This window comes from Saccopteryx bilineata, chromosome 2, assembly GCF_036850765.1.
Source record: "Saccopteryx bilineata isolate mSacBil1 chromosome 2, mSacBil1_pri_phased_curated, whole genome shotgun sequence".
NCBI classification, from domain to species: domain Eukaryota; kingdom Metazoa; phylum Chordata; class Mammalia; order Chiroptera; family Emballonuridae; genus Saccopteryx; species Saccopteryx bilineata.
The window spans coordinates 272,386,432-272,403,351 of record NC_089491.1 but is presented as its reverse complement, the minus strand read 5'-3'; the positions used below and the strand labels follow the sequence as shown (position 1 = coordinate 272,403,351).

The 16,920-nt window shown below is 45.3% G+C and overlaps 1 protein-coding gene and 1 pseudogene across 1 annotated transcript in view; one reads left to right on the top strand and one right to left on the bottom strand.

Moving 5' to 3' along the window:
* The window catches only part of KNTC1 (kinetochore associated 1), an 80,514-nt gene that overhangs the window by 2,964 nt on the left and 60,630 nt on the right, over window positions 1-16,920 (bottom strand). The window contains exons 49-62 of the mRNA XM_066260676.1: window positions 15,781-15,854; window positions 14,747-14,957; window positions 14,519-14,628; window positions 12,634-12,680; window positions 9,225-9,303; window positions 8,015-8,133; window positions 6,964-7,099; window positions 6,238-6,333; window positions 5,809-5,865; window positions 3,441-3,495; window positions 3,287-3,350; window positions 2,637-2,766; window positions 1,474-1,563; window positions 25-170 (exon numbers count right to left, since the gene is read on the bottom strand). Coding sequence (XP_066116773.1) covers window positions 25-170; window positions 1,474-1,563; window positions 2,637-2,766; window positions 3,287-3,350; window positions 3,441-3,495; window positions 5,809-5,865; window positions 6,238-6,333; window positions 6,964-7,099; window positions 8,015-8,133; window positions 9,225-9,303; window positions 12,634-12,680; window positions 14,519-14,628; window positions 14,747-14,957; window positions 15,781-15,854 — 1,414 coding nt within the window. The remainder of the gene's footprint in view (window positions 1-24; window positions 171-1,473; window positions 1,564-2,636; window positions 2,767-3,286; window positions 3,351-3,440; window positions 3,496-5,808; window positions 5,866-6,237; window positions 6,334-6,963; window positions 7,100-8,014; window positions 8,134-9,224; window positions 9,304-12,633; window positions 12,681-14,518; window positions 14,629-14,746; window positions 14,958-15,780; window positions 15,855-16,920) is intronic.
* LOC136327517 (small nucleolar RNA SNORA2/SNORA34 family) lies at window positions 15,202-15,345 on the top strand (annotated as a pseudogene).

Here is a 16,920-nt window from a genome sequence, read left to right as displayed (position 1 = left end):
ATAAAAAAAAAACCATTCGCTTACCTTAATTCATTTGCCAAATAGTTCACTAGGTCAGTGATGTTGTTGGTGTTCATCATGTACAGTTTCAACAACTGAAAGTACTCTGTCTTTGCCAAAATCCCAAACTCCTTCTTATTTACTATATTATTCAGAACCAGATTCCGAATCTATAGAATGACAGGTATCATCTCATGAAAACCGTGTTAAATGCCAAGTCCTATTAAATACCAGAACATTGCTGTTGTGGTGTGACTAAGCATCACTGCACTGTAAGTTTTCTTTTTGAGGGGATGAGCAGGGGGAAAGGGGCAGGGGAGCTGCTTTGGCTCATTTCTGCACTGTACACAGTAAATAAGTATAAAAGGAATTGTTGTTAAGCACACTGAATTTTTTTTTTTTTTTTTTTTTTTTACAGAGACAGAGAGAGAGTCGGAGAGAGGGATAGATAGACGGGAACGGAGAGATGAGAAGCATCAATCATTAGTTTTTTGTTGCGCATTGCAACACCTTAGTTGTTCATTGATTGCCTTCTCATGTGCCTTGACCACGGGCCTCCAACAGACCGAGCAACCCCTTGCTGGAACCAGCGACCTTGGGTTCAAGCTGGTGGGCTCTTGTCAAACCAGATGAGCCCGTGCTCAAGCTGGCGACCTTGGGGTCTTGAACCTGGGTCCTCGGCATCCCAGTCTGATGCTCTATCCACTGTGCCACCACCTGGTGAGGCCATACTGAGACTTTTTATGAGCCTAGTGATAAACAAGACATCCAGGGTCCCTGCCTTTTAAAAAATGTAAGTTTTTTTACTTTTTTATTATTTTTTTAAGACTTTATACATTTTCGAGAGAAAGAAGGTGGGAGGAGCAGGAAGCACCAGCTCCCACATGTGCCTTGACCAGGCAAGCCCAGGGTTTTGAACCGGCAACCTCAGCGTTCCATGTTGATGCTTTATCCACTGCACCACCACAGGTCAGGCTAAAAGTTTTTTTTTTTTTAAATCAAGTGAGAGGCAGAGAGGTGGAGAGACAGACTCCCCTGCAAGTGCCCTGACCGGGATTCACCCGGCAACCCCCATCTGGGACCTGCTGCTCCGTTCGTTGCTCAGCAACCGAACTATTTTAGTGCCTGAGGCAAGGCTATGGTGCCATTCTCACTGCCCAGAGCCAACTTGCTCATTTCAGTCATGGCTGTGGGAGACGAAGAGGGGGGGGGGAGGGTGGAGTGGAGAAGCAGATGGGCGCTTCTCCTGCGTGCCCTGACCAGGAATCAAACCCGGGACTTCTACATGCTGGGCCGATGCTCTACCGCTGAGCAAACTGGCCAGGGCCAGAAAAGTTTTAATAAAAGAAAAATAATTGTATACATTAACAAACAGATTGAAGGAATAATTTTCCACTCAATCTTGGCTTATGGAAAATGATTACTTTCTAATATTTAATTCTTCATAGCAGAAAGGAGGTGACATTTTCTTACTTGATGGGAAAATCCTGCCAACTGGCCAGTGTTCATATGCTCGTCCAGTTGCTGTAGGATGATCTGAGGATTGCACGAGCTCAGAAAATTCTAGAGAAAGGAAAAAAAAATCAAACATAATTATTGAAAAAGTACAAGTATTACCAATTTCTGTCAAAACAGTAAGGTTTTCATCTTTAAATTTGAAATATCTTAAAGGATTTCTATTATAAGAAAAAGAAATGCCTCCGTCAACAGAAAACCATTGAAGTAAGGAAAAAAGCATTTTACAAATACCCATTCTGAGAGCAAGAGCTGTTTAACAAACATTCTGTCATGCTAAGTGCCAAAAGGAATCTATTTGAACACTAAGCTTTGAAAAGCAGCAACAGATGAGTTTATGAATACTTAAAAAAAGAACAAAGGCCAAGATCAGCACAGATGGCTTTGAAAAAAGGGAAATAGAACAAATGACAAAAAAAAAAGTGTGTTTGGTTATATAACTCTCTGTCTACTGACTTATCCACCTTTGGGGAAATAGCTACGAAACGTTTCCCATAGCTTTGCTCTATTTGTTGCATACTACGAGGGAATGGGGGTTCTTCTCTCAGGTCCTGTCCTTAAAGTGCTTGTAGCACCCACACACAAACCCTCCTCTCCTCTTCCCTCTCCCCCTCGCCCACCTACCATCACTGGGTCATGCCGCCTCCTTGCCAGTCTTCTCCACCCACTTCATGTCCCCTCACCGCTATGGCCAAGCTTGGGGACTGATCCCCTCAGGCCTTCCTGGCCAATCTACAAGAGCTGGGCAGGGACTGAGTGAGGCCATTGCTTCCCCACAGTTTCCTTTCTTGACACCTCTCTCCTGTGGTCAAGCCAACGTTGAGTTATTCCTTCCAAAATGCTCCCTGATCATTCCATGTTACTTCTCTGGGGAAATGAGTTGTTGCCGGCTAACAGAGATGTGCTCTGCAGGCGTCCCTCTGACTGGCCTCCCTCCACCTCCCAGTGGCCCCTCCCACGAACTCCCATGAAGCCCCCATACACAATCCTTCTGCTCCACCCACACAGAGGTACCCATGCTTCACAGGTCTGGTGATGAGAAAACGCAACCTTTGGCAGAGGACATGCAACAAGAGACCTCCTGTTTCTTCAGTAGCCGGGAGAAAGAAGTCTCAAGATACCTCGATTTGCTGGTGTCTTTTTTCCGAGTGGGGCATGAGCATGAGACAGGCTAACGCAAAAGCCGGAAGCTCCAACTGGACATACTGCCTGGCAACGCCGATCATGTCGAGGTCACCTGGGACTGGACATCTTCAAGAGAACACATTCATGTAGTCACTAGATCATACTGCCAGAGTCGTTAGTTGTCCACAGTCGTTAATTGACTAGGCGTTCAATAATTTTAAACATTTAAGCGCTGGGACATAACGTCTGCTCAGGAGTAATAAGGAACTCAAGTCTTTTCCTGGAAAGAAGAGAACCTGCCTACAAGAGCCTATCCATGCCAGCGCCCGCTGTGCCCGTATCTGAGAGCCACCAGAGGCCCAAAAGGCCATCCTCAGAAGTCTCCATGTCTGGGAGACCACACTGTGCTGCCCAGAGCAGTCACGAGAGGCACTCTACACTTATGTTAAAATTAGGGACCCGTTGAGTACCAGCGTACCGGTTGTACCACACGTGGAAAATAGACGTTATTAAAAAAAAAAAAGTGAGATACTTTGTTTCAAAAACAAGTGGTATGCTCACCTTCCCAAGAATGTTTATTTAGAAAGGAAATGGATAAGCCGTAAATTGCATTGTTTGGGGGTAGGAAGACAAATATTTTACTTACTCTAGAACAGCAACGAGACTGTCGCAACAATCTGATAACTGGCTGGGGCTTAAAGGACAAGAGGCTGGAAATAAGAAAATCACAGAAATGTATTTACACACACACACACACACACAGGCGGGTTCCCGTCATGTCCCGGGGGAGGGGACCGTACCTGAGAGGAGCGGTATCTGCACCACCCGCTGCCAGGCTCTGCTAAAGTACGGCACCTGCGGGGACAGGCAGGTGAGAGAATTCACGCCCGCAGCGGCACTTTCCACTCGCAGAACCTTACACTTAAAGCTCATATGCCGGATGCTCAAACCAAGGTCCTAACGTGGTATCTCTCTGTGTGAGGTGATTAGATTCTAGAACAATTTCTTCATTGCTGTCTGTTTCAGGATATTATTCTATAAACCTGGCTGATTCATTCTTGTTTCACTTGGGGGAAAAGAAAGTATCGGAACCCCACTCAGAAAACAAAATGTATGCTGAGTCTAGGATGTGCGGGACATCATGCTGGGGCCACAGGAGAGGGGCAAGGAGACAGGGAAGGGGACGTTTTCAGATGAAGAAGGCAACAACTCTTAGCAAGATAGGGGTTAAATAAGTGACCGTACATTTTACTCCACATTGTAAAGAATAATTAAGAGTTAAAAATAAAGAGCTACCTCAAAAGGCTAAACAGAGTTATTGTAAGACCCTACAGTTCAAACCCTAGGCAGACAAACAAAAACATTTGTTCACATCAAGAGCTATCCACAAATTCACAGCAGCACTGTTCAAAACAACCAAAAAGTAAAAAAAAAATTCAAAGGTCCATCAACTGATGACTAGATAAATAAAATGGGGCCCATCCACACAATGGAACATTATTCGGTCATGAAAAAGGAACGAGGCACTGACACATTGTATGACATGGAGGAACCTTGGAAAAACATTATGGTCAACGATAGAAACCAGACCCAGAATGCCATGTCTCATGATTCCAGTGATATAAGATGTCCAGAGTGGACAAATCCACAGAGGCGGAAAGGAGACTATGGGTGCCAGGGCAGAGGGGAGGGAAGAATGGGGTGACTGCTAATGGGTATGGCTTCTTTCTGGGGTGAGGAAGATGTTCTAGACTCAGACAGTGGTGATGGTTGCAGACCTTTGTGAATACACCAAAAAACCAGTTAACTGCACAGTTGAAAAGGATGAATTTTGCATGTGAATTACATCTTAATTTAAAAAAATGAGATAGATCTTTATATGCTGGTATGGAACAGTCTCCAAGACATCAATAAATTATATATTTCTACATAATAATGATTTTGTGGGTAAACAATTTAAGAAATTCAGAGGAGATAAGTAAAACATGATCTCTGACTTTAGAGCTCTTCAAAGTCTAGGAGGGGCGGTCAGATATGTAACTAAGATAAATAATGTTATACAACAGACATCATGGATGAGTCAGTGGGTTTTTTTTTGTTTTTTGTTTTTGTTTTTGTATTTTTCTGAAGTTGGAAACGGGGAAGCAGTCAGACAGACTCCTGCATGCGCCCGACAGGGATCCACCCGGCACGCCCACCAGGGGGCGATGCTCTGTCCATCTGGGGCGTCGCTCTGTTACAACCAGAGCCATTCTAGCGCCTGAGGCAGAGGTACCATGGAGCCATCCTCAGTGCCCAGGCCATCTTTGCTCCAATGGAGCCTTGGCTGCGGGAAGGGAAGAGAGAGATAGAGAGAAAGGAGAGGGGGAGGGGTAGAGAAGCAGATGGGCGCTTCTCCTGTGTGCCCTGGCCGGGGATCGAACCCAGGACTCCTGCACGCCAGACTGATGCTCTACCACTGAGCCAACTGGCCAGGGCCAAGTCAGTGTTTTGACAGCATAGATGAAGACATAGCAGGTGAGGCCTGGAGCACAAGGGGTAAAAGTGAGGTCCTGGAGGGGGCAGCACCGCGTCCCGAGTGTGCGCTCCACCTCTGCAGACTGTCATCCTGCAGTTGATCGTCACCCTGCAGCTGACCAGCCCTGGCCTTCCCAAAGGAGCTGATACTAATCTACTGTGCCTGCAGTCACAAGGCCAGTGACTCTGAACATGCAATTCTATAGGGGTCTTGGCTGGTTAGCAAAGTGGTAGAGTGTCGGCCTGGCGTGTGGAAGTCCTAGATTCGATTCCTAGCCGGGGCACAGAGAGAAGTGCCCATCTGCTTCTCTACCCTTCCCCCTCTCCTTCCTCTCTGTCTCTCTCTACCCTTTCCACAGCCAAGGTTCCAGTGGAGCAAAGTTGGCCTAGGCACTGAGGATGGCTCCATGGCCTCCGCCTCAGGCACTAGAATAGCTCTGGTTGCAACAGAGAAATGCCCCAGATGGGCAGAGCATCGCCCCCTGGTGGACATGCTGGGTGGATTCCGGTTGGGCGCATGCGGGAGTCTGTCTGACTGCCTCCTGTTTCTAATTTTGGAAAAATACAAAAAAAAGAAAAAAGAAAAAAGATGCAATTCTATAAAAATCACTTAAAACAAACAAAAAAACAAACAAACTAAACCTTACATACCTGCCATAAAGAATGGATACTAGAGATGGCTGTTAAAACTTTCCTTAGATAAGGAATCTGTGGGAAAAAAAACACAAAAAGAAAAACATTCTGGAGATCACCACAACAGAATATTTCCATATGAAACATCAGACTCTTTCAAAAGGAAGACCTGTCAGATTTCTCTGCCCTGAGAACCACCAGAGCGCTTCCCTTACAGATTCACGGGTCTCAAAAGAAGCCAGGGAACCTTCCGTTCACTTCCTGTGAAACTCAGGTCATTTCTGAGTCTGCACTTTCTCAGGCCTAACAACAAGTTCTCTGTGCCTGGCCTGAGCCCAGGAGGGTGGTGAACATGCTGGTATCTGTTCAGTAACGGGCACCCACACCCACGCTGAGGAGCAGGCCCAGGCCCGGAAACGCACCACTGGCCCAGGCACGGAGGCTTACCATGCTAAAGCCAAGGAGCTTCTGCAGGAGTCCGTTCCACAGCTGCAGGTCGCAGATTCTGTATTCTAAACAAAGCTCCGTCACCAATCTCACTGCCTAGGGCAGAAAAAAAAAATCATACTGCTTTAAGACACCAGGAAATAGAACCACCATGGAAAGGGGAGGGCAGCTGAATACAGAAGACTTCTAATCGTGGTGTGTCTCTTGCCTGAATTCAGTGAAGGCCCCATCCATCAGAAGGAAAAAAGAGATTAAGACTCCTTTTTCTTTCATTGCTGCCACAAACTCACAAACAGCATCTCAGACTTGCTCCTCTTTCTCTTTTCTAAGAAGTTTGCCTGTTGGCGCCATACCCATCCCACCCTGGGCTCCAGCTGCCACAGAGATTAAGTTCCCACAAACAACTAGGAGGAAGTAAAGCTATATCCCTCCCTCTACAGGGGCATCTCCTATCCAGACAGGGCAGACTGGCCTGCAGCAAAGATCATACACGTGGCACCTTTCCTGATAGGGACAGCCTGAGGCTCTCAAAGGGAGGGAAGGGGACTTCCAGGTGGCTCTGTCACAGGCCCAGACAGGAATCACAGGCCGGGACAGGAAAGGAGACAAGGTCTCACAGCAGTAGATTTGTGCAGGAATAGAGTCTTTTAGGAATCTGAGTGGTGGCAGGCAAGCGCAGACTGAGAAGAGGGCAGTCCCCACCACCGGGAGGCTCAGCATACGCACCATGGGCTCGTGGCTGTGGTTTTTCCATAGACCCTTAATCATTCCTTCTTTAGGACTGTTGCAAAATAATTCATACGTGATGGGGATATTCAACGTCTCAAACGACGCCAGAAAAGTTATACATTTCAGATAAGATCTGGAAAACAGAGGCAAACGTTTATGGAACATGTTCTCATAGGACATGTTTACACTTTAAAAAAGCCACCATATGGATAAATTAGGCCTGTTTGTTTTTATATGCCCATATTCAGCTTTTAAATACATTCACTAAATATAGTATTAGAAAGAAATCAATTTGAGCAAGATGAAGAAAACATTCAATTTCGAAATGTCTCAAAAGAAAGAGGAAAAACAAGATGTTCTCAAAGGCCTATTTCTCTGCTGCCAAAATGTCAAGCACATTCAAGGCTCCATTTCCACAACTCTGAGCACTCTTGCGAACCAAAGGCCTTATAAGTTACACTTCCAAACAATGATCTGTTTCCTATTTCATTTTTTTATTCAGTGAGAGGCGAGGAGGCAGAGAGACAGATTCCCACATACACTCCAACCAGTATCCATCCAGCAAGCCCACTAGGGGGCGATGCTCTGCCCATCTGGGGCCCTTGCTCTGTTGCTCAGCAACTGAACTCTTCTTAGTGCCTGAGGCCAAATTGCTTCAATTGAGCCTCGGCTGCAGGAGGGGAGGGGAGGGGAGGGGAAGAGATAAAGAGAAGCAAGAGGCGGAGGGGTGGAGAAGCAGATGGTCACTTCTCCTGTGTGCCCTGACTGGGAATTGAACCCAGGACATCCACACGCCGGGCTGATGCGCTACCGCTGAGCCAACAGGCCAGGGCCTGTTTCCTACTTCTTAATACAATTAGAAAAATTTGTCTCTGGACCTCTGGCTCATAAAATAGAGCACCACCCTAGTGCACCAGGGTCACAGGTTCGATACCCAGTCAGAGCATATATAAGGAACCAGTGAGTGCACAACTAGGTAGAACAGCTGAGTGGAGCAATGAGTTGATGATCCCCACTCCTAAAATCAATTAAAAAAAATTCTACTTACTTCACTTGTTCGATGGGTTTTTTGAAGAGAGATTCTATAGTTTCCTTGTCAGCCAAATAGAGAAGACACTGAAGGGCCCGTGTTCTGTGGGCGTAAGTTAGATGACGCATGTCTAACGTCTGCAAAACCAAGAAGGATTTGGAGAGCTGTACTCAGTGAAAACTTAGGTAACATGAGCAACATTGTTTCTCAAAACATGAATGTCAGTGTCAGTTTCTGCTCTGAGGGAGTCCCTGGTTCACAAAGTCCACGGAACCCTGAGGAGCATTCCTCCGACTCGCTCAGGAGGGTACGGTCAGAACCAGTTCCCCATAAGACTGCTGGTGGGAACCAGGGCAGGGACGCTGTCGCCTCCACAGCATGCAGCGCAATGTTGCAATGTTGAAAAGACGATGGCTTCCATGTAAGGAGGTTCTCAACGAGGCAGCCAAAGTTAACTTGATTAAACCTCAACTCTCAGGTACATGAGAGTTCTCATTTGAATACATATGAATTAATTAAAATGGACTCATTCACATTCTCTGTGACCAAAGGGAGGGGTGCGGTGGGGGGGTTGTGTATGGCCCACCATAGCAGAGTGGCTGGCAGGGAGGGGCACCCGCCCTGCGAGCTGGGCTGGCCCTCCTCCAGGACACCAGTCTCACTTGAAAGGATGACTGATGTGCATGAAGACAAGGACCCGCCATCTATGAGGACACGCCACCATGTCGCAGACTTCCCCGCTTCCCCCTTCTGTGCTTCTATCTCCACCTGTCCCCTCTCTGGGGTTCCAACCTCCTCTCCAAAGCAAAGAGGCTGGCTGCCTTCAGGGAAGGAAAAGGGACAGCCCAGCCTAGTCCTGAAGTTTGGCGCTATGGCTGGAGGTAAGGGGAGGGCAGGGCCCTGCAGCCAGCCTGTGGAGACTTCTGTCTGGCCAGTTGGTCTGGCCCCTGTATTAGGAATGCTGACAAACCAGGGAGTCAACAACTGTGAACAGAGATAACCGTGGGAACTGGCAACAGGCACACCACTCAGTTTGCTAAGCAGGATGTCATAGAAGCCAGCACTCAATGGCGTCTGGCAGATTTTACAAAGTAAGATACACTTTGAGTAAGTAAGTAAGTGAGCATTATCTTAATCATCTGCTAATGATATCAAGCATGATAAATATGTAGGAAAAACATGAAGCCAAAATGTAGACATGAGCTTTGACTAAGCGCCTAAGACTTACGGTCGTAGCTGATGTTGCGAATATAAACAGCATTCTTGCACTATAATCAATCGGGCGAGACTGGAGGAGATATAGGACTCTGGAAAAGAATTTTTAAAATTACATTTACATTTTAATTTAGTGACTAATTACTAAAACAACAGACCTGTTTTACCATCCACAGAGAAAGTCATTGGGCATCCCAAACACAGACCTGAAGGGTCATGGGTCAAGGATGTTTTTGCTTTCCCATTTACCTTGAGATATTAATAAATACGACAAATGCAGTCTTTCCATCTATAAGATGGTTAGTCAAGCTCTGATCATTTAAATTCTGTTTAAGAGATTAACAGAATCCACAGCTGCAAAGTGCATTGACCACCATGCATGGACGACTCTTTTTGTTACCAGTGGCACATTTCACCCTGCAGACTGGGGGCTGAATGACCCCACCAGAGAAGGAAGGGCAGGGTACGCCAAGGATACGGCAAGATTGGGAGGGTAAGCTTTCAATGGGAAAAGGATAGAAGTTATGAAATTGGCATGAAGAGCCTGACCTGTGGTGGCGCAGTGGATAAAGCGTTGACCTGGAAACGCTGAGGTCGCCGGTTCGAAACCCTGGGCTTGCCTGGTCAAGGTACATATGGGAGTTGATGCTTCCAGCTCCTCCCCCCTTCTCTCTCTCTGTCTCTCCTCTCTCTCTCTCTCTCTCTCTCTCTCTCTCTCTCTGTCTCTCCCTCTTCTCTCTAAAATGAATAAATAAAAAAATAAATAAATGAACTTTGAAATTGGCATGAAGAGAAAAACCCTTTTGGGATTTTCTCTCTTTATCCTTCAATTGTTTCCCTCTAAGAATCCCCACGTGGCTGACTCAGGTAGTCACTCCAGGAGTTCCCTCTTGCTTAGCCAAAGTGCCCCTGCCCTTAGAAGACCGTGCAAGGACAAGATGAGGTCAAAGGAAAGGAGGTCATGAGCAGGTTTATAGGCCGGCTCTGTCCAACCCAGGATTCTTCTCTTGGGTTTGTCTTTCCATACCCTCTCTCAAACCTCCAGGACCGAGGTTGGGCTTCATGAGTGACCTGCCCTACTTGTGGCCGAGACCAGGGACTGCACGAAGCTGGCATGTCACCACTCCCTCTCCCATGCTCAGGCCAAGCATTGTTGGGAGCCGATCCACTAACGCTGGCTAACTAGGTCACAGCAGGAGAAGATCCACAACTGCTGGTTGACAAAGTCACAGCAAAAGAAGATCGATGGCTACTGGTTGATAGAGTCACCACAGTGAAGACCAACAGCTGCGGGTTGACAAAGTCACCGCAAAGGAAAGGCACAACGATACTTCCCCCTTTGACCCTTTGAATTAATCTGGCCTTATATCCCCCCTTTTCTGGGTGTGTGCTATTATTTATGGCACAGGGATAATAGTACCGTGCTTTCCCTGTAGATTTGTAGTAATTTCTTTGGAAATGAGACAGAAGGTGTAAGTTCCACAGAAAAGCCTGTAAGCCCCTTGAACTGGGCTCATAAACATAAGAGGCTGGCCATGATATCCCTCATAAAGGGTTAAGTTTGTAGGAGAATTTCTTATTAATCATGTTAGAAAGAATAAAGTTAGAACTTAACTAGTGTATGAATATAGTAAATGTATAAAGTTTAACTAGACATTAGAATCTTAGGTAAGTTAGAGTGGAGTAGCCTGTTGCATGGCCTTGCATAGGAGTGCAGCTGGCAAGTAAAGAATGTTTTGTTAAAAGACTTGTTTTGTCACTGAAGGCAGTTGCTGGGCTTTTCTCAGTAAAACATTCTCATGAGATTTTTGTATTTTCCAAGAATAAGGAGAAGAAAGTGGTGGGATTCATAGCAGCAATAGCAATTAATGCCTTCTGATATTATGTTGCTACTAGCTATCTTGCAGGTGCACTCTATATATCTTTAAGTAAAAGTTACTCTTAATGCTATGTTAGTTTCTTAAATAGCAAGCCTTTTTTTTTATTTTTTATTTTTTATTTATTTATTTTTTTTTCATTTTTCTGAAGCTAGAAATGGGGAGAGACAGTCAGACAGACTCCCGCATGCGCCCGACCGGGATTCACCCGGCACGCCCACCAGGGGCGACGCTCTGCCCATCCTGGGTGTCGCCATATTGCGACCAGAGCCACTCTAGCGCCTGAGGCAAAGGCCACAGAGCCATCCCCAGCGCCCGGGCCATCTTTGCTCCAATGGAGCCTTGGCTGCAGGAGGGGAAGAGAGAGACAGAGAGGAAAGCGCGGCGGAGGGGTGGAGAAGCAAATGGGCGCTTCTCCTGTGTGCCCTGGCCGGGAATCGAACCCGGGTCCTCTGCATGCTAGGCTGACGCTCTACCGCTGAGCCAACCGGCCAGGGCCAATAGCAAGCCTTTTGTAGTCTTGTGAAAAAAGAATTAGGACACTACATGAACTCAAGGCTATTTGCCTGAGCAAGCAGTGGTCCTTTGCTAGTCCTTGATGATTTCGTCTGCTATCCCTTTCTGTGCCCTTGACTCACAACAACAGTAAAATAGAGTTATTAATTAGTACTAATCTTTTAGAAGTTTGTACCAATATTGTTATTACTATTCAAGTTATTGTATAACTGTACTTTGAATAACTTACCACTTGACTTGTAGCTTGTAGATATGAATTAACTGTTATCTGGAAATATGTAACCATAGTGAAACTAAAACAATGATGTATTCAAAATACCATGTGATTGTAACTTAGTGTGTGTGCATAAAAAGTAATGTTAGACCAGCCATTGGCAGAGATGCCTGGCAGTAAATGCTAACCAGAGAATAAAGAGAAAGAAAAGAATTCGGCTCTCTCACTTGATTTTCGCCAATGCCGTCTCCTCCTGTGGGACCCCTGGATTCCCCCCGGGGCTGGACCCCGGCAAAGCATCATTAGTGGATTACTACATTCTTTTTGATTTGGGCCCAGATATAGTCTTTACAAAAGAGCAAGCCATGATCAATCAGAGAACAAGAGATGAAACCGAAGTGCCTTCTTTTGTCTCAGTCTTAGGTTGGAAGGGAAATGAAATCCTGGTGGTCCATGTCTGAACCGGCCCAGCTCACCAGAGTGAGAGCACATAAAGGGGCTGGCTCCAAGGTCTTGGCTGATGAAAGTTTTCCTTTGCTTGAGGTGCGTTCTCTGCTAGAGGTGTGCTAAGAGCCGTCAACATTAGTAGGAACTCATGGAGAGTTCACAAATTCTCAATCTTGGCTGCTTCCTATTCATTCTACTAGAAATACTTATACCTCACTACAGCCATATATCAATGAACGGATTCTTCTCAGAGACTCTGAACCAAGTTATATCAAGAAAATATTTTTAAAACCCACCGCTGACAAATTAACCAGTAAGATTCCTACTGGGCTACAGATACAGACAAACGTTAAGTAAAGAGGAAGTACCTTCTTAGTGCTTCATCTTCTTGAAGTTCAAATATTTCTGATGGGTTCTTTGAAAAAGTGGAGGAAAAAAGGTCAAAACTCAATAAAGTGTCTTGAACTAGATAAACTAGTTTAAAACTACTAGATGAAAAACTGAACTTAAAGATTATGTTTACACACAAGAAAATACCGTACTATTCATTACTTTTAAGATTTTTGCTTAGAAAATGGTTTTCTATATATTCATTCGGCCAACACATATCTTCTGAGCATGTATATATGCCAGGTGCATTCTGGGCACATGGGTTGGCTGAGTAAACAAGTATTTCTGTTTTCCTGAAGTTTATGTTCATTGGGTAATTTTTAAAAGAAAAGGGCTCTATAAATTTTATTTATTTATTTTTTGTATTTTTCTGAAGTGAAAAGCGGGGAGGCAGAGACAGACTCCTGCATGCGCCCGACCAGGATCCACCCGGCATGCCCACCAGGGGGCGATGCTCTGCTCATCTGGGGTGTTGCTCCATTGCAACTGGAGCCATTTTAGCGCCTGAGGTGGAGGCCATAGAGCCATTCTCAGCACTTAGGGCCAACTTTGCTCCAATGGAGCCTTGGCTGAAGGAGGGAAAGAAAGAGATAGAGAGGAAGGAGAGGGGGAAGGGTGGAGAAGCAGATGAGTGCTTCTCCTGTGTGCCCTGACCAGGAATCAAACCTGGAACTTCCACATGCTGGGCTGCCGCTCTACCACTGAGCCAATTGGCCAGGGCCTCTATGAATTTTAAATGAGTCATTCATTAATTTGATATTAATTTTGTATTAACTAGGATTTACAAAGCAATGTTTTGGTGTATGTCCAGACAAAAGTCTTGGCCTCAGAGAACTTTCAGTTTAGTACAGAATTCCAAATTTATGATTTAAAAGTCTTCTGAGCCTGACCTGTGGTGGTGCAGTGGATAAAGCGTCGACCTGGAAATGCTGAGGTCGCCGGTTCGAAACCCTGGGCTTGCCTGGTCAAGGCACATATGGGAGTTGATGCTTCCAGCTCCTCCCCCCTTCTCTCTCTCTGTCTCTCTCTCTGTCTCTCCCTCTCCTCTCTAAAATGAATAAATAAAAAAAAAATTACAAGTCTTCTGACTCCTCTGTTTCTGTCAAAACACAGATATTGCTCTTGGTGATCTTGGGAAATACCTAAAAAATACTTGTTCAACTGAATGCCAAATGGTATGAAAACAACTAACTAAAAAACCTGATGTCATATCAGTTACGCTATTTGTTTACCAGAGAGATTTTTTTTTTTCAAGGATGTCTGCCCACGTGGACAGAGGAATTACAGACTCTCTATAATTAAGTTCTGACAGCTCAGAAGAAACAATACAAAAAATTCTGCTTTTAGATTGCTGAATCCCTTTGTGAATTTAGATTTAACATTATTTCAAATAAATCGACATTATAGCCTGAGCAGTGGTGGTACAGTGGGTAAAGCATCGACCCAGAACGCTGAGGTTGCACGGGTTCGCTGGCTTGAGCATGGGATCGTTCACACGATCCCAAAGCTCTCCAGCTGGAGCCCAAGAGGTCACTGGCATGAAAAGCCCAAAGTTGCTGGCTTTTGCAAGGGGACACTGGCATGGCCCTGATCAAGGAATGTACGAGAAGCTCAATGTACACAGTGAAAGCAACTGTGAGTTGGTGCTTCTCTCTCTCTCTCAAAAAATAAAAATGGTAAAATAGTTGCAAAACAGTATTTAAACAAAAAGAAACAATAAACAACTTCATTAAACCTCATCAGATAATAGAAGGTATGAAGCTGAACAAAAGTTCCATCTTTTAAGATTCTGTGCTCTCTGATGAGAAGGTCCGGTCACTGTGAGACAACAGATGTGAAAGATCCCCTTGGGAACAAACTTACTTCGGCAGGTTTTGTGGATGGGCACAGCCATTTTTCCAACAACACGTCCCACACTTTCTCCAAATTAATTTCATTGACTTCAGCTATTTCTTTAGCTGCTGCATGAATATCTAAGATTTAGATAAAGAATTAGAAAAAAAGAAAACTCTGCCTATTTTAATGCAAGATAACTGATTCTCAAACATGATGGTTCTTAGACTGCAGGAGAAAACGGGGTTTTGTGCTCACCGGGATGATCTTTGCCAGATGGGTCCCGGATTCTGTGACTGATGCTTGGGTGCTCGTACAGGCTAACGATGAGGTGCGCCGGCTTTCCTATCGCTCGTAAATACTCAGCTGTGTTCAGCTTGTGGGCTATAAGCACAGCCTCTGTGCCCGATCGACGGTACTGAATGTGAAGCTTCTTCAACAGAGCCTCGGCTTTTTCACGGGTTTCATTCTTTAAAAGAAATACCAAGCTAAAAAAAATGCGTGCTTTCTGAATCTTGTGCGAGGCACAGAATCCATCTTTCTCTATCAAGGGAGGGCCCTGTCACCGTGACACCATTCAGTATCCCGCACGAAGGTCTCTTTTTTTTCTTATTTCGGGCATCCCACCCTGGAAAGTCCTTGAGGAGGCCTATCATCAGGGCAGGATGAGAAGGTGTGCTACATGGCGTGATTTATGGGAAAAAGAAAGAGGACTGGCCCTGAGCCAAGACCAGCCATTTACCGAAGATGCTGATTTCAAGCATAAGCCTAAAGCAGTGTCTTCCTACAGTCTGTTGGCCACTTCAGAACTCAGGAAATGTTGCTCCGGGCTGGTTGGCTCAGTGGTAGAATGTTAACCTGGTATATGGATGTCCCAGGTTCAATTCTCAATCAGGGTACACAGATGTGCCCATCTGCTTCTCCACCCCTCCCTCTCTTGCTTCTCCCTACCTCTCTAATTTCCTTCCCTCCTGCAGCCATGGCTTGGTTGGAGCAAGTTGGCCCAGGGTGCTGAGGATGACCTCTGCCTCAGGCACTAAACTAGCTCAGTTGCTAAGCAATGGAGAAACGCCCTAGATGGGAAGAGCATTGGCCCATAGGGAGCCTTCTGGGCAGATCCGGGTCAGAGCACATGCAGGAGTCTGTCTCTCTGCCTCCCTGCCTTTCACTTAAGAAACATTGAAAAGGAAAAAAAAAAGAACTCAGAAAATTTAATGGTCAATTCATTAGAGAGAATGATCGGAGAAGAAAAGGGACAAAGAGGAGCCTTCCATCTTACAGTTCCAACACACCTTGGGCGGGATATTCTGTAGCCATCTCTCCGCTAAATATAGGCAGAATTTCAAACTGGACATTTTGAAGGAACCTGAAACGGTAAAGAGATTTATAAGCAAATGTTAACCCATTCAAGGAAATGCATTTTAGTCAAATTAGCAAAAAAAAATTTTTTTTTGTATTTTTCCAAAGTGAGAATCAGGCAGGGCGTGGGGGGAGGCAGAGAAACAGACTCCCACATGCGCCCTACCCGGATCCACCTGGCATGCCCACCAGGGGGCGATGCTCTGCCCAACTGGGGCATTGCTCCATTGCAATCGGAGCCATTCTAGCACCTGAGGCAGAGGCCATGGAGCCATCCTCAGCGCCCAGGCCAACTCTGCTCCAATGGAGCCTTGGCTGTGGGAGGGGAAGAGAAAGACAGAGAGGAAGGAGAGGGGGAGGGGTGCAGAAGCAGACAGGTGTTTTTCCTGTGTGCCCTGGCCAGTAATCGAACCCGGGACTTCCACATGCTGGGCCAATGCTCTACCACTGAGCCACCTGGCCAGGGCAGCAAGTTCTTTTTATTATTATTATTATTATAAAAACACATACTCATAATAAAGAACAACTTAAACAAGACAAAAACAAAACTAGGAAGTGAGTCCGGAGGCCTCTTCTTCAGCATCTACCCCTATTCCCTAGAGTCCTATCTTCCCCCAGAAGATTTCTGTGGGTGGAAATTACAGTACATTGTAACCCAACTCAGATAAGATCATACACGTAGTACAAGAATACATATCTTAGACAGCTTTCCAAATCAACTACATGCACTTCTCATAAAAATTAGGGGATCAGGGAACGTGCAGATACTCCAGTACTTTCAGCCTTTTGTACAGTGTATTTTCACCAATGAAATAGAAGTTGGTTTTGCATCTCATTTGCATAATCAAACAACTTTCTTTGACTTGTTTGTTTTACTGATGTTTTTAATAATAATTTTTAAAAACCAAATGCTTCTTTTTTTATCGCCTTATATTCATTTTGAAATACCCCCTAATTTTTGTGAGCAGTATAGTATCCCGTTCTATGACTGCGCTCTGTTGTTTTAAATCAGGTCCTGACCAATGGACATTTGTTACAACTTTCGTTACAAAAAACATGGTAACCAGTGCCTA